The sequence below is a fragment of the Melopsittacus undulatus genome, chromosome 3 (genome assembly GCF_012275295.1).
Source record: "Melopsittacus undulatus isolate bMelUnd1 chromosome 3, bMelUnd1.mat.Z, whole genome shotgun sequence".
In the NCBI taxonomy this organism is placed as follows: domain Eukaryota; kingdom Metazoa; phylum Chordata; class Aves; order Psittaciformes; family Psittaculidae; genus Melopsittacus; species Melopsittacus undulatus.
The window spans coordinates 36,079,093-36,103,643 of record NC_047529.1 but is presented as its reverse complement, the minus strand read 5'-3'; the positions used below and the strand labels follow the sequence as shown (position 1 = coordinate 36,103,643).

The following is a 24,551-nucleotide window of genomic DNA, read 5'->3' as shown; positions in this document are numbered from 1 at the left end:
TGTCACCCAAGGCTCTGTCCAACCTGGCCTTGAACACCACCATGGATGGAGCATTCACAACTTCCTTGAGAGCATTCTTGAGGATGCTGGTGCATAACAGAAAAGTGAAATCCACAGTACCACAAAGTACATAGAAAGTAACTGGGAAAAAAGTTCAGTATAATCTTTGAACATGAGTTATACATGAGTGTTATATTTGTTTGTAGATTGTATGCCATCCACACAGATTATTGCTCTATACTGTATTTATTACAGTTTTTTTTATGGAAGAGCTATATATAACTAATCACAGATAATGTCAAAATGTTTCAACATTCATAAAGTTTTACGTCAAGGTATTTCACATTATTGGAGTTTTTGACTTAAAATATGCCATTTTGACTTGAAATATGCATTTCTTTAAATTTACTTATGGCTTATTTTCAGTGGAGATAAAATCATTGAATCATAGACCCACAGAATGGTTTGGGTTGGAAGGAACTTTAAAGATCATCTGGTTCCAACCCCTTGCAGGGACACCTTCCATAGGCCCGGTTGCTCAAAGCCCCATCCAGCCTGGCCTTGAACACTTCCGGGGTGGGACAGCCATAGCTTCTCTGTCAACCTGTCCCAGTAAAGAATTTCTTCCTTATATCTGATCTAAATCTACACTCTTTCAGTTTAAAGCCATTGCCCTTTGTCCTATCACTACTTGCTCTTATAAAAAGTCCCTCTCCAGCTTTTTGTAACCCCACTTAGGCAGCGGAAGGATGCGCTAAGGTCTCCCTGAAGCCTTCTCTTCTCCAGGATGAACCTATCATGGCTAAGTTGCAAGTGTTAATCTATAATTCTTCTTAGTAGACCCCTCACTGAAATCTGTACTGGTTATCAAGTAGTAGCAGATGATTTCACTGTAAATCCATTTAAATAATAAAATATCAAAATTCTTAAAGATAGCTCAGGAAGATCACAAGGATTAAAAAAAAAGGAAATATCATAATAACAACTTGCCTGAAAAGTAATTACAAATTAACTTTCATTGGCTCAGCCACCTACATGAAATAGTGTGAAGGCCTTAATGAACAAAAGATTAGAAAGAGAAAACCAAACACTGAACATTAATATTTAACAAAGACACAAAACAAACTAAATGAAGCGTTCATTACCAATCATGAAAATTACAGCTTTCCTGCAAATTTTGCAGAAATGTAGCAAGGAATGATTGATGCTAGAAACTTGGAGAGATTACCTAAACCTTGGTGCATCGCCTTATTGGCAGACAAAAACTATTCCATTTTGGTGGTAAAGCATGTTCAATGATAAAAAAAAAAAAAATGCAACCCAGTAGGACCAGCAGTATTAACATTATTTTACAGTAAACAACTAGGGACCTTTTCAAACCACTGCTTACAACAAGATCCCACAATAGTAGTATCAACTCAATCCATGAATAGAATACCTTAGTCAGACACTTCAATTTCAGAATTAGAAGAAATGTTTAGTCTGTCACGTACTACTGAAGTGTGCAGAGTCTATGTTGGAGTTCTCAATTCACATCGCAATTTAAACTAACTTTCTTCTATACCTTTCCTTTGCAAACCCACTCACTTGTCTGTCTACCTCCTAGAGTGCATTCATGGAAGTTATTCAGAGATAATATTCAGATAAAAGGATTAATGGTTTGAAGTGAGTAATTTATCTTGATTGTAAAATAGGATTTTAGCAGCACACTAAAGAAATAGTTCTGATTTTCTATTTATTGAGAGAAAATATTACACCATTATGTAAAAGGGATGTATTAGAATGAATAGTGAAACTGACTACACTGCCGTCAGATCCAGAAACACCTTTTTCCCCCGGAGGATACTGGATAATGCTGAGCAGGGCTTGGTAGGCATAGGCCAAGCCCCAGCACGTTGCAGTGATTTGTACCTCTCCGGTATTGCCAGGACTACTGCACACCTTGTCTAAGTGTTCTATTAACTGTTCCAGATTTTGCACTTGTTCAGGGGGGAAGTTCCAAGGCAGTAAAGAGGCCCACTGGCCTAGGTCCTTGCCCATATTATCCCACACACCCTGCTACTCATGACTGTCCAGCCTTGGGAAAGATCTTTTGGTGGTATTCTCAGATAGCTGTTTAACCTTAAACAAGACCTGAACTATATTCAACGAAATGCTGATTTCCAGCAAAAGGAGCAGGCTTCTTTCAATGGTATTCAAAGGATATTCAAAATCTTTAAATTTCTCAAATGCCATTGTAAGTAGACTGGTGAAGTGAAGGGAGGCATGGGAAGGTGAATAGAAAGAATGTAAATGCCACAGGTTGAGATAAGAACAGTCCAGTAACTAAGGTATAATACAAAACTATAACTAATAATAATAATTTAAGGGAAGTAACAAGGGGAGAGAATATAAAACTAAAAGGCGAAAGGAAAAAAAATCCAATAAACACAAATGTTATACAACGCAATTGCTCACCACCTACTGACCAATACCCAGCCCGACCTGAGCAGTGATCTGCCCTTCTGGGTGACTCCCCCCAGTTTATATACTGGACATGGTGTGCTGTGGTATGGAATATCCCTTTGGCTAGTTTAGGTCACATGTCCTGTCTCTGTTTCCTCCCAGTTTCCCATGCCTCTTGTCACTGACAGAGCATGAGACTGAAAAGTCCTTGATCCCAGTAAACATTACTGAGCAACAACTGAAACATCGGTGTGTTATCACCATTGTTCTCAGACAAAAGCCAAAGCATAGCACTGCACGAGGTACTGGGAAGGAGAAAAATAACTGTTACAGCTGAACCCAGGACACGCTGGAAAGACCTTAGCTGATGTGTGGTATCCAGTTTTGGATACTGTACCTCAAACTCAATCCGTAGCAACTGGAGGGAAGCCAGTTAAAAAATAAAATAAATTGATCCTAGATTAAAGATTCAAGGACTATAAAAAAAATAAAGTAGTGATGTAGTGAAAAAATAGAAGCATTAAACAAGAAAAGTTTTGCTTGGTGGGATTTAATTTCCATATGCCATATTTAGACTAATCTTTGTCTACAGAAGAATGTGGATGGAAAGTAAGAATCTATGCAAAATATGTGCCTGTAAAATGATTAAGCTCTTTTTTCTCCTCTCCATCACTGGCTATGGAGGTGGCTAGTTTGAACTGTCTGTTTTGGGTTATCTGCTTCTTGGTGAGAGGCAGCTTAATCAACAATGATCTTAACTGTTCTTTCACAGTTTGGTTTGCTTGTGATTTGGCAAGCTAGACTTGAATAATTAATACTTTACATTTATTTAGCACCTTATTTTCATATAGACTAGATTTTTTTCATCTGTGGTTATACATGCTGGATACTACCAGAACATATTTCAAGATGTTTTATACAAGTTTTGCTACATATTAATAGAAATTAATTATACAGATATGAGGTATTAATATAATTATTAATGCAATTAATTGTAGAGGTATGCAGCAGTATAAGTAATGCCTAAAATATTTTACTGGAAATAACTATTACTAGTTTATTTCAGTATTGTTATTTTAAAAACTAATTAGCCAATTATGCCTCTGAGCATGGGTATACGAGATTTCCTGTGTTCCTCTCTTGACAAGGCAGCTGCCAAAGGGATTTCTTTTTCAGCCTGTTGCAGTGGCTTAGGTTAATAGTTTGACCAGACTTGTCAGACTGATATGTTAGTCAGGATGGCCTTTTCAGCTGCTATTTTTTCTGCTTAATTTCCAGTCTTACCAGAATAGTGTTTACTCAAAAAGCATGTGTTTACTATGCAAATACTCCACAATACCAGTATCATTAGCCTAAAACAGAGGCATTAGTACCTCTCAGGAAAAAAAAGTAGGATGATCAGAGGTTTTCTGGGAGGATGAATTGAGGCAATGAATGGTCCTAGAGAGATCACTGTAATTCAAGCAGAAGAAGTTGTTTCTGACAGCTTGTGGCAGTACTACCAGACTATATAAACCATGGCTAAAACTTGCATTGGGTATTCAACTCCAGACTGTTGTGCCTCATCCTTTCAACAGGCACCTCAGAGAAGAGTATATGTCTCCATCTTCTACATTAACCCTTTCCTCACAGGCTATAAAACACTGGTTTATCTTCCTTTTCTCCAGTTTCTTCATCATCTTCCTCACACGGGTCATGTCCTTGTGGCCACAAGCATCTTAATGGCCTTTTGCTGGACTGACTCACTTGAGTTTGTCAGTACTTGGGGGTTTGATTTTTTTTTTTTTTTAAATTTCTCTTTATTAGCCTCTCAAGTATTAGACCTCTCAACTAATTTTATCTCTGTAGAATTAGGTGAGCGGTCAGGCCAGCATCCTTCAGAATCAATGAAAGAAGAATGATTCATCCTTTCTGAAGAGATGTCTGTTTTACTTCACAATCTGTCTTTTCTTAATCCACCTCTCAATGCTATCTCATAATTTAAATCATATCTCTATTTTATAAGCTATTGTATTCCCCCTTATTGTCAACATTTTTGTCTAGTTTTGTTTCATTATCATGTTCCTGCTATTTTGTTCAACTATTAATAAAAATTTCTCATAAGACTAGTCCAACACCTGAACTCAAACACACTTTTAGTAGTTTCCATCCTGTCTGTCATTTCCTTTTCATGTTGTCAGTTCATTAGGAAATTTAGATCAGCTGACTTCCCAGTTTTGGCAGTGTATTATCTGCTGTGGATCTTTAAATTCTTTACCTTTCAATCATCACACAGTTAATGTAAATCTAAGATGCTGTGATTTGCAAAATTATATGTATTATTCTATTCAGTCATAATTGAATTTGTCTCCTAGATGAAGGGTATTGAAAGAATTTGGTGTCTTCAAGTGAAAGGTCTTTTTCCAGTGGAAAGGGGACTATTTTATCAACATTTTATAGGCTTGTACAGTAAAATGTAGAAAAGGAAATAGCTGACAACTTCAGGATTATTTTTTTCTTAAAACAAAAAAGACATTATTATTGCAGCTGCAAACACCTGTATCAAAATAGATCAAATGACACACGTAATATGAAAACTTTTAATACTAGCAAATATATGTATATTAAAAGATGAAAGTGCTCTCATTCTGCATTCTGCATTATTCTGCATTATTCCACATATTGATTTGTTCCATCAGCAAATCAATAAAAGGCATGTTTTGTGTTTGTGTCCTGGCTGAAGCCAGGACAGTTTCGCCAGTGGATAACAATAAAACTGCAGCTACAGATTTGCAGCAGATAGGCTGAAATGTCTTCATTAGGTTATTTAGTCCATATACCTCTTTTATACCATGATCAAATACAGGTTTATAAGGAAGAGTGGGTGAATAATGACAGATTGAAAGCACTAGAGTCTACTAGTAAGGAAATGTAGTAACAGCAGTGCCCCTCCCACTCCACACCCTATCCCACATCATTAAAATAGGTACCTCAAGAAAAAGAGAGAGAAGGGAAATTAAACCTTTTCATTGTAGTATGGAATTATGGGAATTAAAAAACAGCTGATAGGAAAATTCAAAAACCACACCAAAGCAGGGGTTTCTTCGTTTAAGAAAATGTATACAAAAGTATAAAGTACCTTAAATAAAAAGACAATAGAAGGGAGCTTAAAAAAGTATAATGAGAGAGAACAAAGAACTCTCTTTTTTCTTTGCATTCCTCTTGCTTCTTTCAGTTGTTCTTTTTTTTTTCCTTTTCCCATTTTTAGGGTGGTACTTTACTAATTATCCCCTCCTTTCAACTTTTGCCTTCTCTTTCCTTAAGAATTTACATTTGGAACGTTAGAACTCATTTTTGTTTAGCTGTTTGAAACACAGACTTTGCATTCATATTAATAATTGACCTCTGAGCAAAACCTACTTCTGTAAGTCATGATGATTTTGTTAACAGCAATGGTAGGAAAGGCAGCATTCACACTTGACTTGTGTTCCATCTTCTTAGCTGACATTTGCCATATTATTATAAGTCACTAGCAGAGAGAATTGCCATTCATTTTACACAGTTTTGTGAGTTGCTTTCTCAACCCCCATCTCATCTCTCAGCCCAGGCAGCTTTTTTTTGGGGGGTTTGTTTTTTTTTGTTTGTTTTTTTTTTTTTTTTTGTTAAGGGTTTTTGAAAATGGCAAACTTTAGTTGTGGAGGTTAATCTGTCTAGGCTTCTTTCAGAGTTGTTGATCCAATGTAAGAGCTGAATGCTGGGGAATGGTTTATTCCTTCATTTGCTACATGCAGCTTAATAGAATCTGGAACATTAAAAAGAAATCATAAAAAAGAATACCATGGAAAATGGATTCTTTTCATTCAGTTCAGTGTTCAGCAGTCTCTACTAATGTCCCCTGTAAGTTCTTCCGTGAGAATTGGTGGGAGAGTCTTTGTCAAGCCAGACAAATTCTCTTAAGAGTTAACTAAGGCTAAATAACTAAAGCTACCATCACTTTCGTAAAACCTGACATTCCTTTTTATGGCTTCTTTCTTCCTCATCACTTTTAAAAAACTGGTCTTCACTCATATCTTCTGCTTTTCTTTCTCAGTTGCACAGCTGGCTCCTCTGAAGCCCATTATTATTTTGGTCTCAGAAGTTCTCTTGGGTTTTGTATTTGTTCTACCATCCATCTGAATAATACTTATAACTCCTTAGCTATTTCATACTTCTCTTGTTCATTTCCCTACCACTCATTACTTGGAGAGGTAAGTAATCTCAATAACAACACCTTGTCAGGGAATAGCTAAGTATTACTGTAGCATGACTGTTCCACACACACAAGGAATCTTTCACAATGCTTTGGTCTTAAAAACTTTCTCTGGCCACAAAGGTCATCAGAGAATTGGTGAGCTTTCACCAAAGCCATCTTATTCCATATTAAAATAATAACAATTAGAAGAAGTTAGCACTTTCATAAGAAAAAGCTAAATTTTACTAACTGTTCTACATAAATATGAGCCTGTTTACAATAAAAATATACCTAAATGCAAAGAAATGCTAAGCAATGGGCTTAACTAAAACTCCTATTCAAATTCATGTGAGAAAATTATAAGAGTCAGGTTCTGAATGGCTTAAGATCATAGAATCATAGAATGGTTTGGGTTGGAAAAAACTTTAAGATCATCTAGCTCCAACACACCTGCATAAAATTAAAACATTCTTCTGCAATATCAGTTCCTTCAGTATTAACTTCCTCCATCTCAACCACTGTTATGTCTGCCCCCTGTTTCTCTTGCCTACAGAGCAGCCTGTACGCTGCCTGTACAAGTGGGTATCAGAACCCTACAGACCACCTGAGTGTGCTGGTGGTGTCAAAGACTGTGTTAAAGGCAAACAAAACTAAAACTCTTACCAGAGTTCAGATATTCAAGATCCTGTATCACCAGGACACACATGGTTAACTAATGGCAGCTTCAGGCAGGAATCACAAGATCATCTGTGTAAGCGAGATGCAATAGCCTAACAGATAATGCAGAGCATTGCCAGTTCCCTGCAGAGATATTACACGTTTAGCAGCAGAATTTACCTAATAGATAGCTTGCTTCAGGTAACTAGGCACCACCCATTTATTGGGCCTAATATATAAATATTATGACACATTATTAAGAGAAAGTTTGCTGAAATTAAAAGTATGACCAAAAAAAGACTTTGCATACATACTTTCTTTGGAAGAAGCAGTTTGAATGAGATCATTTTAAACTAGCAAAATATGACTCACCTAAACACAGTTGTTAGGGCAAATCATCCATAAGAAACAATTTGTTCCAAACTAAAAATGACATTACTATAGATAATCTCAGTGATGATCATAAGCCCTGAAATGATATATTATATGTGTAAGGATTAAAGGATGGGAAAATAAGATAGAATGTTCTGATAGGAGGAGCTCAAGCATCAAATTATGCATCCTAGGGCAAACCTCTACCGAGGTGACTTAAAACATAATCACAGAAAATGCTCAAAAGGAAAGATGAAATATCTCTCAATTAAGACATATTTCTAAACCTACTTTTGGGATGTGATATTTCAGGCTGAAGCTACCAAAATTTGTTCTCTATGAAATGTAATAGGAGATTATTCTGCTTCATTAGTTCCGAATTTGTTGAAGATCTACTGATCAGAGGACACTTTGATAAGGTGGCACCATAAAGAGAGCACTTTGAGGGTAACCATTAAAATCTGTATGCATGCTAGCAACTTGAGGTAGATCACAATGGGAATTCAGTACAGTATACTACACCATATACTGCAACAGGGATGTAGGAGGCAAGGATATTCTGAAAATAATGAGAAATGACATTTCAACATAACGATTTTTGTTCTAAAGGTTAAGAAAAAAAAATGGTTATAAAAGACAATGTGCTCTGAGATGCAGATTAACTGCTATACCAAAGAAATACAATGGCCAAAAATTATTAAAAATGTGATAGTTAAATATTGTTAACATAGGTAATGATATCAGCAAGGATGCAAAATTAAGGGCTTCTGCATATACTAAGAACCAGCATCAGTTCTCATAGGTACATACTAAGTGTGCTGCTTTCTTAAGGATTCTGGATCTTTGTCACAGTGTATGGTCCGTATTACAGGATAAGAAAGAAACTGCATCGCTGTTTTGCTCTTCAGTCCCACCTATCTGCAAAGTAAATGGATCCACTGCTGAAATCCAAGTCTCTGTCTTGATTACTTAGGTCGGATATTTTATGTGCTGTGCCTTCCTCTTTCCTTTTACAGTCTACTCCTGCTCCACATAAGAATGATATTTAAATTGAAGTACTGACCTACACAGATAACTTACCTTCCAGAAGGTTTTAAATATTGCAAAATACATACAAAAGAGATGACAAGTGATATAATGAAGGAAAATATGAGTATATAATTCTTAATGCAATAAAAGTGTAGAGTTACCCCAAAATACTCACAAAATTCTCAAACATTTCCAGAATTGGCTATTATTTCATACTAGCAGCACTAGCCACTTCTGTTGAAAGTGCCATTTGATAATATCAAAACTAGTTATTTACAAAAGATTTTTTTTTTAGGTTAAATATAGATAAAATGAACTTTATGATGCACTGAAATACCCACTAGATTTCTTTCTCATAAAGGACAAATGTACCAGACAGCAATTTTGAGGGAAGGCATTTCAGTACTAAATGATAGGTACTGTATGGAGCTTGAAGTATGATGGGTAGAAATAATAGACAGACTTCAAAGCCTTCCATAGAAAAAAAGAATGTCATAGCTTTTGGGAGTAAAACATTGGAGCAGAAAGTTAATATAGTAAGCTTTGTGCAGATGGTCTAAAACTGTCAAAGCCTAACCCCTTTAAAATAGAGTTGTCAGAACAATTAGCTTCAGGAAAAAAAAGCAAAGTCATAATGAGGTGGCAGTGAAGTAAAATCCTTTCCTCAGTTCTGAAACAGGATACATATTTTTATCAAGCGAAAAGACTTCTAGGGACATATTCATAATATGTGTAACATATAATAACACTCTGAGAAGATTCTTTAAACTGAAAATATATGTAGTTTGAAACACACAGAAGGTGAAGGAAAGGTCTCACTCAATTGTTCCAAAAGGTTTTGGGTTTGGAACTCCATTAGTTGTTCTTGCTTAAGTACAGAATGTTTTTTCTTACAGCTCTAACAAACATTTCCAGTCAAATTGCAAACAATCTGGAGATGTCCTGTTTCATTCACCAAAACAAATTGCTTAAAATGAGACAATAGCGCATTATTTTAACTTTGTTTTGACTTAAAGTGCTTAAATATATCCATCCTATTTCATTATTCCCAACTCTGGATCTGTCTAATATTTGTAATGTACTTAAATTCATAGAATCCTAGAATGGTTTGGCCTGGAAGGGACCTTTAAAGCTCATCTAATCCTATCCCTCCTGCAATAAGCAGACATTTTTAACTAGTTCAGGTTGCTCAGAACCCTGTCCAACCTGACCTTTTAAATTCTGTTTCCAGAGATAGGGCATCTACCACCTCTTTGGGCAGCCTGCTCCAGTGTTTTACCACCCTTGTTGCAGAAAATTCCTTCTTTGTCTCTATTCTAAATATCCCCTCTTTAAGTTTAAAACCACCACTCCTTATGCTATCTCAACAGGCACTAGTTAAAAGTATGTCTCCATCTTTCTTAAAAGCCCCCTTTAGGCACTGGAAGGCTGCTCTAAGTTTTCCCCTTAGCCTTCTCTTCTCCAGGCTGAACAAGTCCAATTCTCTCAGCTTGTCTTCATAGAAGAGGTGCTCAAGGCCTCTGAATTCAAAAGAATCTCAGTAGTTTGTGATTTTGTCCTTATTTTGCAAATGGGAAACTAAGACATAGAACAATTAAGACATCTAACTTCTGGTATTTTGGATCTGACTGATACATGGAGAATATAAATTTAGGTAAACAAAATATAAATTTAGGTAAACAAAATTAAGCTCAAATCTTCAAAATCATATAGAAGTCAGCTTTAAAGTCTGACTTAGGGAATGAGAGAATGATAAAAATGCTTGGGTTTCTTTTTTTTTTTAATAGGCTGCTTTTATCTTTGCATCACTTTTTCTTTTAAAAACTAATTCTAATCTGCAACATGCTGAAAAAAATGCCATTTTGACAAGAGCAGTTGAAAAAAATAATGACGAGAAAATGCTAAAATAGAAAATTTAACTCTCTAGAAACATGTAAATATTTAATTAGATGACCTAGTTAATTTCATTAATCCAAAAGGATATAAGTCTCAATAAAAATGTCAAAGAACAGTCAGATCCCAGATGACTAATGGGAATGACTTCAATCATTAGTATGTTAGTATGTATTTTGAATTGAGCATTACAAACAAGCCAGACAGGCTATCCTGTACAAAACAGATAATGAAAATCTGCAAAGCCATGTAAATATTCAGCATTGTACTGTGTAACACAGGCCACATTTGAAGCTTCATCCATTCTCAGAATAAAGTTCTAGGCACAAATCTACATTGAGCACTATGTAAATGGTTTGTTAAATACACTCATATTTGGACAGTAATGTATTTTTTTTACATAACTCCCTATTGCTGCAAAGGAAAATTATGCTCTTGGTGCTAAAATCTGACCTATTTAAATAGTAGAAAGCATATATTCTTTCTCCTCAAGGCCTTTTGCTTAAAGTGGTGCCACCAAAAATGCTAGAATAGTTTTTCTCAGCTGGCAAACTGTAATCCAGTTTGTAAAAATGTTAAAAGAAAGCTTCAGAAATTGATTTATATACCCCCCTCTGGCTATTTTTGTGTGTTATGGGCTTCTATGTCACTTGTTATCATTCCATTTCCATTTAGACTGGCTTCGTTTCACTGGATTTTTGTAGAGGTGCTCTGATACTGTAATAAAAGGTGAGCCTCCAAAACCTAGGGAGCTGGAAATGTGGGTGATTTTTCAGTTATTATTGACTGACCTGTGAAGAGAAAAAGAGTCCTGCTCACAAACTTTTTCCTCTCTAAAATTCATTTAGTAGAGACATAAAATACCATTTATGTTCCTATAGTAGGGTTTTGAGGGTTTGGTTGTTTTGGTTTCTTTTCTTTCTTTTTTTTTTTTTCTCCCCCAGATGAAGAGTGCTGTACATTTTTCTTTTCCAAACAACTCACAAGTGGGAGCATGAATATGCTGTACAGCATTATGGATGAATTATAATGGATCTGTAAAACAAATTTTCAAATAAAATTAATCCTCATTTATTCTGAATTTGAATCAAGTGTTCACTGCTGTAATGCCGTTCCCAACCTGGCACAGATCTCTCTCTAAAGCCTTATGACATAGGAAATGCAGTCTAGCTTCACAGCTGAAGTTATGGTAAATAACAGATCACTATATACACTGTCGTGGATTAATGTGACATATCTACCGAAAAGATGATTGAACAGGATGTGACATCCGTATGTAGGAATAAACAGACAGAACTCAAGTAAGGAAGCTTAACTGAGTAATGCAAATGTTTTCTAAGATTATATCTTAAACTGTTTGCCAATGTACAGGTGGCAAAATCACTGAGAGATCTTAGTTTTGCTGACTCAATTCCTGATTTTTTTTTTATTTTTATTAAAATATGTTAAATCTTGCATGTAATCTATTACTGACAGTGGTCTTACGACTCTGTTTTTTTGTTAAACTCATCATACTGTTATTAGTGAGCTAATAGCTACAGGGATATAGGTAACTGGCCTGATGACTTAATTCAGCCTATGAAACCTGTTAACATAATTTTCTAAAAATAGGACTTATTTAGGATATAATTATTAACTAATTTAATCAAATTACATTTTAATTTACACCTGTGTAATTTTACTTCTACTGGGCCCATCTGGGTTCATACCCAAGAGGTGCCTTTGGTCTAAATACCTGTCTACTGTTAGAAGGCAGAAATGTAGTCTGTTTGTATAATTGTTAACCTGGATTATATGATTTTACTCGAAGTTTCAATTGTTTTTTCCCAAGCACATAGAGTCATTAGCTTTATAGTAACTGAAATAACTTATTTGTCTTAAAGCACTGTGTTTATCGCTTTGGCATCAATGGTTTATGGTTGTACTTTATTTTTGGCACTCTTTACAGCAGTACTTTATTTTTGTCCAGTTTTATCAAATATTAGCTGTTTTTTCCTTCAATGTAATTTAGGACTGAGACATACGAAGCCATTTCTGTGGCTGAATTTTGTGTACAATGGGGAGAAATCATAAGAAAATACATGGTGTAATGATAAGGTGTGCCAGGAAAAAAAGGCATTTCTGTGTAGTCATAGAGCAGTGCCATGGTCTAGTAGTTCATTTTTCTGCCTGGCGCCAGTCCTTGAGACTGCATTTCAGACATAAACTCTTTTTTTTCTTGTGCAGCTTGAGCTACTCTGGAGCCTGGGACTGTGGGGAAGTGCTGTCATTTCCCATTAGGCAAGCCCTTCTCTTCTCAGCATGAGTAACAAACCCCACTAGGCCCTTCCACTGGCAGCAAGAGCTTTGGGAATTGCCCTCTCAGCTCTGTCGTGTGATCCCACCGTGTTGGAGTGTCTGCAGCTTGCCGGCTGCCCAGCTCTGCCAGGACTTTCCCAGCAGCTGTGCTCCCCTTGCAGCCCTCAGCCCTGCTGCTTTCTTGGGACCTGCCTCCGCTTTGGACCCTTTTGTGGCTGTGTAAGGTTCCATGCTGGCCAATTCATCTCATGTTTTCCTGCTCCTTTACTAACGCACAGTAACTGCAGGCTACTGCTTTGCAGCATCAGGGCTGCCTGCAGCAGACGTAAGCCTTGCTACTATAGCTGTTTGGTGGCAGCTAGAGAAACCAACTGCTTTTTCTGAAGGCTAAGTATGTCAAAATTATTAAACTTGCAGCTTCTTTCTGCTTAGTGATTGAAATCTGTGGGGTTTGGTTATAAGGGACCTTCTGGACTTTACAGAGGGAGCTTTTCTCTTTGATGGCTTCCATCTTTCCATTACAAGGAAAATATTAATCTTAAAATTCCTGCAATTAATTCCTAGTTAAGCTAACTAATTCCTAGTTAAGTCCCAGAAAACATCAGGAAGTTTTCATATGACCATATGATGGAAAAAATTGCATATGTATTTAGTTATGTGGTGAAAGGCTTGTATTAAAAAGTCTATTTCTTGCCTATTCAGAAGTAATTACTGAGATTCTAAATCTTAAAATGCAGAAGAAAGAGCACCCAAATGAAAGATAAGCCTTTTGCATACTGCTAGCGCTAGTGCTCCTCTAGTGAGGTATGTACACCTTAACTACCTCTAGTTAGTAGGATAGAGGAGCACCTAGTGTTAATTAATCAAATGAGGGATCAGGGAGCAGCTAAAGGGGTTTGCAGGTGTTTCCTGTGGTATAAGTGAGACAGCTGATGGAAGAAGTCTTGTAGCCATCTGATGGGGTGGCTTTGAGGTTAGTTTCTTGGGGCATGGGACTGGAAGAGTATTGTGAAGCTGTTGCTGTGGGTTTATAAGTTGGGAGAACATGAAGCTGGAGAAAGCATCACTAGGAAAGATCTGGTACTGCTAGAGTCAAAAATGTGAGAGCTAAGGAGTTTTAATTAATTATTCTTTATTTTTAGGATTTTTCTTTAGGAAAGAAAGGTGAATAATATGCAGCGATTTGAGGAGGTGTTGCTGTGTATTTTCTTTATGGTGGAGAAGTAAGGGGTGATTCTTGTGTGAAGAACTAGATGTGGTCTCTGAGCTGGGGCTCTGCCCATCCCAGTGTTTCTTGTAGGTTTTTTTAAGGGAACAGTCACTCTATCTTAAGCTTGAGAAAGGTCACTGCACTGGAACCTTTGAATGAAAATTGTGACCTTGAACTATTTGTTCTGTATGTCTTCCCTTTTTCTGTGACTTAAAAAGGCTGGAGTAGTGTCATTATATATAGATATATATTTAGGTTCTGTTCTATAATAGAAAACCAGTTATAAATTACAGATCTAGTACTAATTTTATGGTAGCACCTCATTCCTTTATGTACAAGATACTATCTGAGTCAGGCATTAAATCTTCACTTCTTGGCGACAGAGTGGATGTAAATTACTAAGATAAGGTGTTTGTGGTTTCACACATGGCAGGTAGCAGCAGCCTGGTTTGCTGGAACTGATATGCTGATCCCTTGGCTTTATGCACCATTATGTGTCTGAACCTCTGGGTAACTCTTCCTGTTGCTGATAGCAAATGGCTTCATAAAATGTCACGTTATGTGTATGTATCCTGTAACCATGTTTGTCTTCATAGTGTTACTGCTATTTTTGCCCCCCCCCTCCCCCCCCCCCCCCCCCCCCCCCCCCCCCCCCCTTTTTTATGGAATAACTGGAGCTACCACCTTCTTTTATGTCCAGATATGTCCAGGAAGTTCAAACTGATTCAAATTGCTAAGATAACATATTAATGATTTGACTTTTTAATACATAAAATTGAGGCACGCAGTAACAGCGCTTCCGAAGTGCTCCCTCCGCGTACCCCTAAGCCCGTACCCGTGCAGGTTCGCAGGCGCTAGCAGTGGAGATTGCAGGGGTCGCTGTGAGGAGAGGTGGAGGTTGTCCCGTGCCGGATGCAGCCAGTTCCAGCCAGATCTGATCCAACCCACCCAGCACAGGGCTCGGCTGAGGCGACCCCGCAGCTCGGGGTGGGGGTGCCTAGTGGAGGTACACGTGGGGAAGGAGAGGAAGCACCGGAGAGAGGGAATAGGGATCAAAAAGTGATAGCAAAGAGCTCTCCGGACACCAAGGTCAGTGCAGCAGGAGGGGCAGGACGTGCTTCAGGTGTCAGAGTAGTGATTCCCATGTGGCACATGCAACAGTCCACGATGTAGCAGGTGGATGTTTCCCAGAGAAGCCTCAGCCCGTGCGGAGCCAACTCCGGAGCCAGGTAGAAGTGTGAGGAAGGAACGAAGGGAAGCGAAATTGAACTGTTACAAACTGACCCCAGCCCCCATTCCCCATCCCCCTGCACCGCCTGAAGGGATAGGCAGTGGGGTTAAGTGAAGTTGAGCCTGGGAAGAAGGGGACCTGAGGGTAGGGTGTTGATTTAATTTATCTTTGTTTCTCACTATCTAAATCTATTTCAAGTAGACAGTGAGTTAAACTAACTTTCCCCATGTCAGGTCTGTTTTGCATGTGACAATAACAGTAATTAATCTCCCTGGCTTTGTCTCAGTCCAGGAGCATACTCATTTTCTCCACCCCCCTCCTCCTCTCCACCCCCGTCCAATTGAAGAGGGTGGGTGAGAGAGCGGCTGGGTGGGGGTCTGGCAGCTGGCAGAGGTCAGCCCACCACAAAGGCAGTAATAAATAAATGAATAAAATCGGGAATAAATGCCGGCAGTTCCCAGAGGCATATCTTGATAGCTTTTTCTTCAGGTGCCCAGTTGCATGTACCTATTATTGATTATTGGTGCTATCAGATGCCTAAAACATGGAAGGGGCTTTCCTGCTTTTTGTTGACAGTGTAGTTCTTGGATGATTTCAAGTTAAGTCAACTGTGAGATACCCCCCTTTTAAACGTTCTCAGTATGTTGTAGTTAGTTTTCAGCTTCTGTGATGCAGTAGAGAACTAAAATAGATAGCCTGAAGCTTTAATCCTTGAGGGTGCCCTTTGACTTGCCTTGCTTTCTGATCTGTGGTTGATCATCACAATCTTTGAGTAGCCCCTGCCGATAACTTTGTGTTTTCATCTGGTGTGGTGGGTTTGATACAGAATGAATTTATGAATGGCCTCTACATGAAATTACAGTTTTAATGATAGTGTGTAAAACCTGAAAAGGTGCAACACTGTTTGCAGATACCTCTTTAGTGTTTCTTGTGGCAGTTAATGACCTGTATCTTTATGGTGTGGATGTTTGAGGCGGGGGAGGAATCTTGGATATTGTAATTAATCTGTGTTTTGCCCAAAATTGCTTTTGGGACATTTAATCAGAATTTAGAATTACACCTTTAAATACACATATGTGTGTCGGGCACAATTCTAAAGGTGTTTAACAGATATGATTTTCCTACTAATTATAATTGCCTTCATAGATTTCATTGTCCTAATTTGAAAAAATAATTGGTTCTTATGGATGTAGGTTTTTTATCGTTGCTGTTTGGGTGGATATTTTTCCCCCCTCAAATTTCCCAAGAAGACTGTTAAACCTTGAAAAATGTCACATGCTGACCCCCAGAGGACTTGCTGCACAGTATGTTTAGTACCAGGAAGTCCCAAAATCTGCGCTTATAAGTAGAGGGTGGAGAAGCTCTGAGCAGAGCCAGCTGGATCTATTGCTATGCTACTGAAAAAAAAAAAAAAAAACAAACCCAACTATATATTTATAGAGCTTATCACTAGAAATGGCTGAATGTCAAGATCTAGGAAATGACAATGGGAAACGAATGTGTGTTTTGGTTGTTGGGCTTTTTTTCCCCCAGACAGAGGCTAAACTCAGTACAGCTCTACCACTGCTTTCTATTACAAGTTCTATTTCTTTATAGACAAGCTAAATATATTCCATCTGTGGTTAAAAACTATTTTAGTGTATGCATTTTTTTGCAGATTAATGCTACTGAAAGTTATGGATGTAGCAATATTTTAAGCTTAAAGTATTGCCATATGCTCAGTATGAAGTCGTGCAAGTTTTATCAAATGACAGCTTTATTAGCAAAAAGACTTGAAATGATTCTGCTCTCTCAGCACACACACTTGTCTGTCTAAATAGTTCCCTTTCTGATTGCAGTAAAGGCATACACGTTAATTGCCAAGATGCATTTCCAAAGTAAAGAAATATGTAAAGGGGGGTGATTCCCCCCCCCACATGATGAAATGGATCTGCAAAACACGAAACACATTATGATTCATGAGCTACAACTACCTAGTGAAAATGCTAGTTAGATAGGAAAAAAAAAATTACTTGTTAGGTTAGCAGTGGCTTAATTCTGGAAATGTCTTAACACTTTAAATTTTCATCTGCTGTCTAGCTTTTGTTTGCACTCAATTTCATGGCATTTGGTCTCGATGAATTTATTTAAATACTATGAAAAGATGTTTCCAGAAATACTTCAGGCAACAAGGCTACACCCAGGTAATCTGTTGAATGACTGAAATATAGAGTTTTTTCTATTCAAGACTTTTCCATCTTTTTTAGGATTACAGTCATGTAAAAAATTTGGAGAAAAAACACAACCCTGCAGTGTCAGTTATGCTAAAGAATAATCTTCTAGTATTTCAAGGGTGATACTATAGAAACAATTTTATTCATTGAGCAGGCAAAGAATCCATGTTTTAGGAGTGATACTTTTTACCATAAGAGAATCAAAGCAGGTAGTCTAGAAATTGTAACAAGAACTTGGGATGGCTTGTTACTGTTCAGGTAAGTTCATTTATATGAACCAAATCCATACCAAATAGAGCAAACACTGACCAGGATTGAGGTAGCTAAAGCTGTAAAGCTGTATGGTTTTGCGGTGCTAGAACATATTTGTCTTTTTATTTTTCTTTTTTTTTTGTTTGTTTTTTTTTTTTTCTGTGTAATGTCAAGTGCTGAGTCTAGCTGCTTTTCTCTGTGTCTCAACTTGATTTTCCTTCCTTCTTCCCTTCTGTTCTTCTCCTCCCATGCATGCTAGTTTTCTGCTCTGAGAAATTGCAGTGTTGTCAAAAAGAAGCCCACAACAACCCACCTTCCTAAGCCCAGAATTCTTTGAATCCCTTCTCAGAGGGAAGTGATGTGTAAGTAAGATCAGAAAATACATATCCTAAATTAATAATGAGCTCATACGGAAGACTACAGATGTAGGGCAGTAGTGGTAACCACTCTAATTTATTAAATAGAACAAGAGGCACATTTCCCCAAGAAGTGCAATGTCTAGTGAAGGTGGGAGAACCCACAACATTCTGAACATAAAATGTGGCAAGCCTTGTGGTGGTTCTGCATTTTGAGGATTGAGGGGGAAAAAATCAACCTGGTTATTTCTGGAATTGGAGTAAATGAGGTGAAAAAGGAATAATAGGTTGACAAGTACACAGAAGGTGAAAAGATGAGAGCAAGCAGCTAATTAGCACATGGAAGACAATCTTGCTTAAAAAGGAGAAATTGCAGATAGCTTGTTGCTGATTTATGCTGCCTTGACCGTATGACTTCATGTGTATTTAAAGCTCTCCTTGCTTTGATCACCAACTCATATGAGTCTGTTTTCCAAAACTCAAAATTGGAAAGAGGTGGGAAACGACCTCACTGATGTAATTCAAGCATGGGGTTCCTTTTCTATGTTTTTCACATGTGAGAGTAGTCTGCAATAAGCCTAATTTTGCAAAGAAAGTGATACAGCTATACTAGTGTGTTGTTTACAGTTATTTATCTTCTGCAGTTCCAGATGCCAATTAATGAACTATAGCATCGGTGTGCAGTAAATTTCAAACTATTTTTTTTTTTGTTTTAAAGGCATGTATTGTCTTGACCATCCAGATTAACAGTGTGTGTGTGTTTCTTTCTTTGCTTTTTATTTTTATGAGCTGTTCCAATGCCTGAAATTGAAAAGCTCTTTCAGGGTGAAGTGTGAATAAAAGGTGGCTTTCTGGTGCGTTGTCCTGCATCCAGTGAGTCATGTGCCCCTATTTCAAAATACAGAAATTAGCTGGTGATGTAAGCTGGCAGTACACTCCTGTGTTTGTGGGACAGTATTGGCATCTTGCATCTCACTTAAGTGAAATTTTTGTTAAGAAACTGACATCTCACTAGTATCAGCCAGGTTTAAGAATTGTTTTCAGTGAAGTTTCAGTAAAGAATGTAATTGGTTTTATCTACCTGTCTTATCCTCAAAATGAATCAAAACATTTATTTTGGAAAATAATCTGAACATCAGTTTTTCAATGTGATTATATCTTATGAACAATGCCAATTTGTTTGTTGAGGTAAGACTGCTGATGAGATAGGAAATGTAAGATAATTTTTCTTAAGCTGTTAAATGGAAGAATTTTTTTAGTTTTGTTTTCTGCTCAGTTAATTTATATGACATTGAACATAAGAGATCAGTGTTTTCTCTGGAGCAGCAGCTGGAGGACAGACAAGGTAGTCCATGCTATTTCAAACTGTGCTAGGTATCTCTCTGTGAGTGAAGGCCTGGGTATCTACTTCTAGGTACCCTAAATTTACTTGTCCTCACCTTGAGAGGAATCCCATTGTAAAAAAAAACAAACAAAACAATAGGTACAAAGAGGTCTTTCTTTTAGTGTGCTCTGTTTGGGAGCACACAGACATGTTAAAATAGGAGGGCTAAAAAGCTCTAGAACATGTTTGAAATGTTGCAGTGAATGTTGAGACTGCATCAGGGTAAAGAGCATAATGCATTGGCAAGTCAGATGTGGAGACATGATGGTCATCATAGTGCTCATCACACATACTCATGTGCTTTATTGTTTTAAGTTACACTTTTTTTGTGCCTTCTTATTGCACAGGTTATCTGGATTTCAGCTTCCATCATCTATTGTGAGCACAGGATCTATCCTCACCCTCTGTTTCACCACAGATTTTGCTGTCAGTGCTCAAGGCTTCAAAGCTGTCTATGAAGGTAAGAACTCTTTTCCTATCAGGTGTTTGTCCTACTTGATACATGTTTTTCATGTTGAAATGTGATGTTTCAGTTTTAATTGTTTGGAGTTTGAATCATCAGTGAATATTGCATAAACTTTTTTATATTTTTTTAAATGGTACTGCATCACAGCTGTAAGTAGTCTTGATTTTGAAATTTAAATTAAACTCGTACTTTAGTTTCTGCTGGAATTTTTAATCGAATCTGTCAGGCTTTGAAAACAGGAATCAGAAATGCCTACATTTAAATGGTTTTCTCATTTCCTAAATAATTTTTTTTGACAACTTCTTTGAGCAGTGTTTAACTTAAGGGCTATAATAATAAAAATGAGAGAAGATATAGATACAAACTGGTCTTTAAAATCAATCACTGATCTCCTTGTGGAAAACTAAAACAAGAAAAATGACAACAATTATGCATGTAAATTTTAAAACAAAGCAAAGCAAAAATCCTAAATAGTTGAAAACTGGCTCCATGGGAGATGGCTACACAGTTCTGGGGGGGGGGAGAAAATAATAAGGTCAAGCATTTCATGTACTCTAGTTTCTACTAAGAATTAAGCTCATAAAGCTGGACTGATACCATTTCCTTATTACTTTGGGTTATACAAAAGGCTTTATGAGATCTGCAGCCTTTTGTTTGGGAAAATTAACAGATACAGTGGTATTAAGTCAGTTGCTTAGTGTTGCTGGATAATGAGGGTGTCCTGAGGATAAGTTCAGGAATACTTTCAAACTCTGTGTGTGTGGTTTTTTTTTTGTTTGTTTGTTTTTTTTTTGTCACAGGAAATGCAGGGCTTTGAGTAGCAGAGGTTTCAGAAAGCTCAGTTTGAAGTTAGTTTTGTATGTATAATCCTTTGCAAGAGTTTATTCTGGAAAAGCTGCCTGAAGCCAGTGAAGTGAATAATTTTTATTACAGGTTTGATGTAGGAACTTGAAATCTAGATGATAGTATGGTTTGTAGCTATTTGTTAGGAATAGCAGTTGCAAGTGTATAAATCCATTACATTGGTCACCACTTCTAAGAAAAAGTCCAGGTAACTTAGAGACCACAGATATCTTCAAATGCTCGGGTAAGCTTTTATCACATTTCTCCTAGAAATAGTCATAGGCCCTTGAAACTTTACTGCCCTTTCTTGAGTGTACCTAAGTCTACTCCGTATTGATGCTTAGCTTTGTTTCGTATTTGATTAATGTTTTGAAACAACAGAGTTTTTAAGTATCTTTTGAATTCAGTGTCCTCACTGAGTGGGTTACATAGGTGAGAAAGATAGAGGCATAGGAGGTATCATGACTAACTCAAATTTCTTTGTTTTGAGCTTTCTCTGTTCGGGATGGGTAGCTCGGCAGTATGTCTTTTCCTTGGTAGCTTTTCCTGCCTTGGCTTTGGCAGACAACGCTTACTACCTGGTAAGTCAGATAATCAGTACTTCTTTTAACTGAGATGTGAGGAAAGGCTGGGAAAGTTTCATTTTAATGGTCTTCATAAACTTGAAAAGGACCATTAGAAGTCACAAACACCAGGACCTGTTTTTGTCACCTCAGTAGGAAGTTGCTTTCTATATACCTGCACCATTCTCTTCTAGCAGATGCATGCGATAGCATATTCCATCCTTTTATGCAGTCTGAGCAGCTTGTTTTTCATATTGAAAAAGACAGTGAAGAATGCTAAAGGACAGTCTCTTGACTGTCAATGTAAGAACACATGCACAGAGCCACAGGCTGTAATATAATGACACTTCCTGCTGGCCTACTTTCTTATAAAAACCCCAGCAGGAAGAGCTGTAATTAACAGTGACAGATAGGACCACTCTCTGGTTAAACAACAGTGCCCCCTTTCAGATCTAATGCTGTAAACCTGGTGTGGCCCATGAGCTTTAAATTGACTTCAAAATATGACATCTGACTCCAGAAGAAATGGTGAATGTCACTTGGGTGACAGCATCTCAGTGTGCAGATAGGCAGTGGGGGCTTGTGGATTGGGAAGGATTTGTAGCATTGAGTGGTTAGGTGTTCTTTATGAAGGCTTGGGGTGACTTTGCCAGCTGAGTTACGGAAGCCCCATAGTTTGAGAACTCCTGTAGCTGTTCTCTAAACTGCTTGTTACAAATAGTGACCCCTTCTGGCTCCTATGCCGTATATGATTTTGTGTAAAGGCATGTGATAGCTTCCTTTGGGACAGGGGAATATAGACTGCTTACTGGAAGCCTTTGTGACAGCTATGCCAACTACCCATCCCTAAGCTAGTTTGCTTCTGCTGAAAGTACCTGTTTATCCCTGGGTTTAGCCAGCTCTTGAATTCTTCTCAAGTGCACTGCTCTTCAGTTGGAAGCATGGGGAGCATAGAAGTGCTACTGACCGCTGCTGTCGAAGAATTTGGGACACTATGGGGTAGTAATCCAGAGCTTGATAAACACTGTTTTAAACATCTTAAATGGATATAAGCTTTAACTGCATATCAGCTGGCAATGACAGTATGTTTAAAAATTCTGTGGTTTGTGTTGGTTTTGTTTTGTGGTATTTTTATGATATCTGGGGGGGGGGTGTGATCTTTAACAGAAATTTTGGTGTGTAAGTAGAAAAGTCCACAACACTCAAATGTTGAGAAATCCTAGCAGACAAAGCAGTGTGTGGGGGAAAAGCATTGCAGCGCTATGCAAGCAAATCATTCTGAAATTACACCACTCATTTTAGAGTAGCAGATGAAATAGGTCTGAGAAAGTCAAATATTAGGACTAATGAAGGAACTAATTTACATACGCTTTCTGGGAGGCTGCAACACTAGTGGTTTTTTCAGCTCTTGTGACAGGCCACTCTTTCTTCTGAATAGAAAAATTTCATCTAATGAGGATTGTTACTTTTTATGTAATTAAACAATAAATTGATTGATGAGTGTCTTCAAAGCTAGCTGTGCTATGGGAAGTCAGTATTCTAAATGTGATCATGTGTGGAAAAAGCCGGTGTTTTGACAATTCTTATCTCTCAAAAGATTTAATACTGGGCTAGATTCTGTGCTGAGCTTCTACTTTGTAGAGAAAAGCAGCTGCTGTTTGGAGGTTTTTGCTGTCTGCAAGGTTAATCTTTTTAACTTAAACTTCCTGGTAAATGAGGGTAGGGTGCTGGACCAGGAAAGAAGGCATATGAACCACTTCAAGACCTAACAAACAGCATATGAAGTTAAACCCACAGAGTTTCTGATCTGCACATTTTATTGAGTGTATTCTTGATTTATGATCTCACTTCCTGTGCAGCAATGATATAATCAGATAGTTTGTGTTTTTACAATATGTAGAGCCATGAAGCTAGTGAAACCACATTAAGATGCTCTAAACCCTTGAAGATTACTTGTGCTTGCCTGACTTAGCCTGCTGTCACCTGTATACCATGTGATTATTAAAACTTGATGAAATCTGATTTTTGTGGCAGTAGACCAGCAAGAACCATTTAGTTTTAACAAGACACTGATGTGGTTGGGCAGTTGTCAAGTTTCTAGGCTGAAACGTTGGTTTCTTTACTGTATCAATGCTTCACCAGGTTTATATGTTGATTTCTGAGAATACCTAGTGTTTTTACATGATAATTCTTACAGCTTCCTCAGTGATAACTTCAGCACTCTAAACGTTTGGTACAGATGGAAGCTTGAATTAATATAGTTCCCAGAATATAAGAATATGTATGCAGTTTTCATATGTATTACTATAGCAGGGAAAAATACTATCAATTTCAGAAGTTGCAAGTTCAGTTTATAGAATTTGTCAATTTATTTAATCTGTTATTTAGTTACCATCATTGTTGGGTAATTAAAACCAAGTTTTCAGCACTGGGACTGGAGAGTTTCTGTAATTTGTGGTGGTTGTTGGATTTTGTTTTTTAATTTACTTTGCTCTACATCATATAAGACATATTTAGGCTTCGTAGGTTGTGGATGGGAAGAATAGCAAAGTGCTTGTGCAATTTCATTTAATTCCCTGTAAAAATCAATTTAATTCCTGTTTGCTAGAATGAGGTTAACAAGCTTTCTTTAAAAAGGTACTCTGAGCGCTACAAACAGAAGTAAAAATTCAGCATTGCTTTATCAATATGGTAATTTTCTTTGGAAAGTCAAAAGTATTCCATACAGAACACTTGCAGAACACTCTTTAAATATCTGCAGTGTTACACACACACTTACTTAATTTAAATAATGCATGGTGAATTGTTATATGATTTCTCTTCTAACAAAGTAGTGTGTCCTGCTATGCAGGGAACCCAGCTGTCAAGTGCAGAAAATTCAGTAAAAGTAGAAAAGCTTAATTCACAGTACATTGTTAGTCATCAATGTAAAATGAAATGTTATGGGTTTTAGCTTATTTTGCTAGAGCAGTGTCTGCCACTAAACAACAAACTACCCGTAAATGTTAACAATCCTTGGTTCATTTTAAGCAATATTTGTGTGTGTGTGTGTGCGTGTGTGTGTGTGTTTTGTTGTTGTTGTTTCTAACCACATTTTGTAATGAAGAATTGGTGGATGGTGTTTAACAA

At 37.3% G+C, this 24,551-nt stretch overlaps 1 protein-coding gene across 1 annotated transcript in view; it reads left to right on the top strand.

Moving 5' to 3' along the window:
* The window catches only part of CSMD1 (CUB and Sushi multiple domains 1), a 1,105,213-nt gene that overhangs the window by 324,030 nt on the left and 756,632 nt on the right, over positions 1-24,551 (top strand). Inside the window, exon 3 of the mRNA XM_013130058.2 lies at positions 19,898-20,010. Coding sequence (XP_012985512.2) covers positions 19,898-20,010 — 113 coding nt within the window. The remainder of the gene's footprint in view (positions 1-19,897; positions 20,011-24,551) is intronic.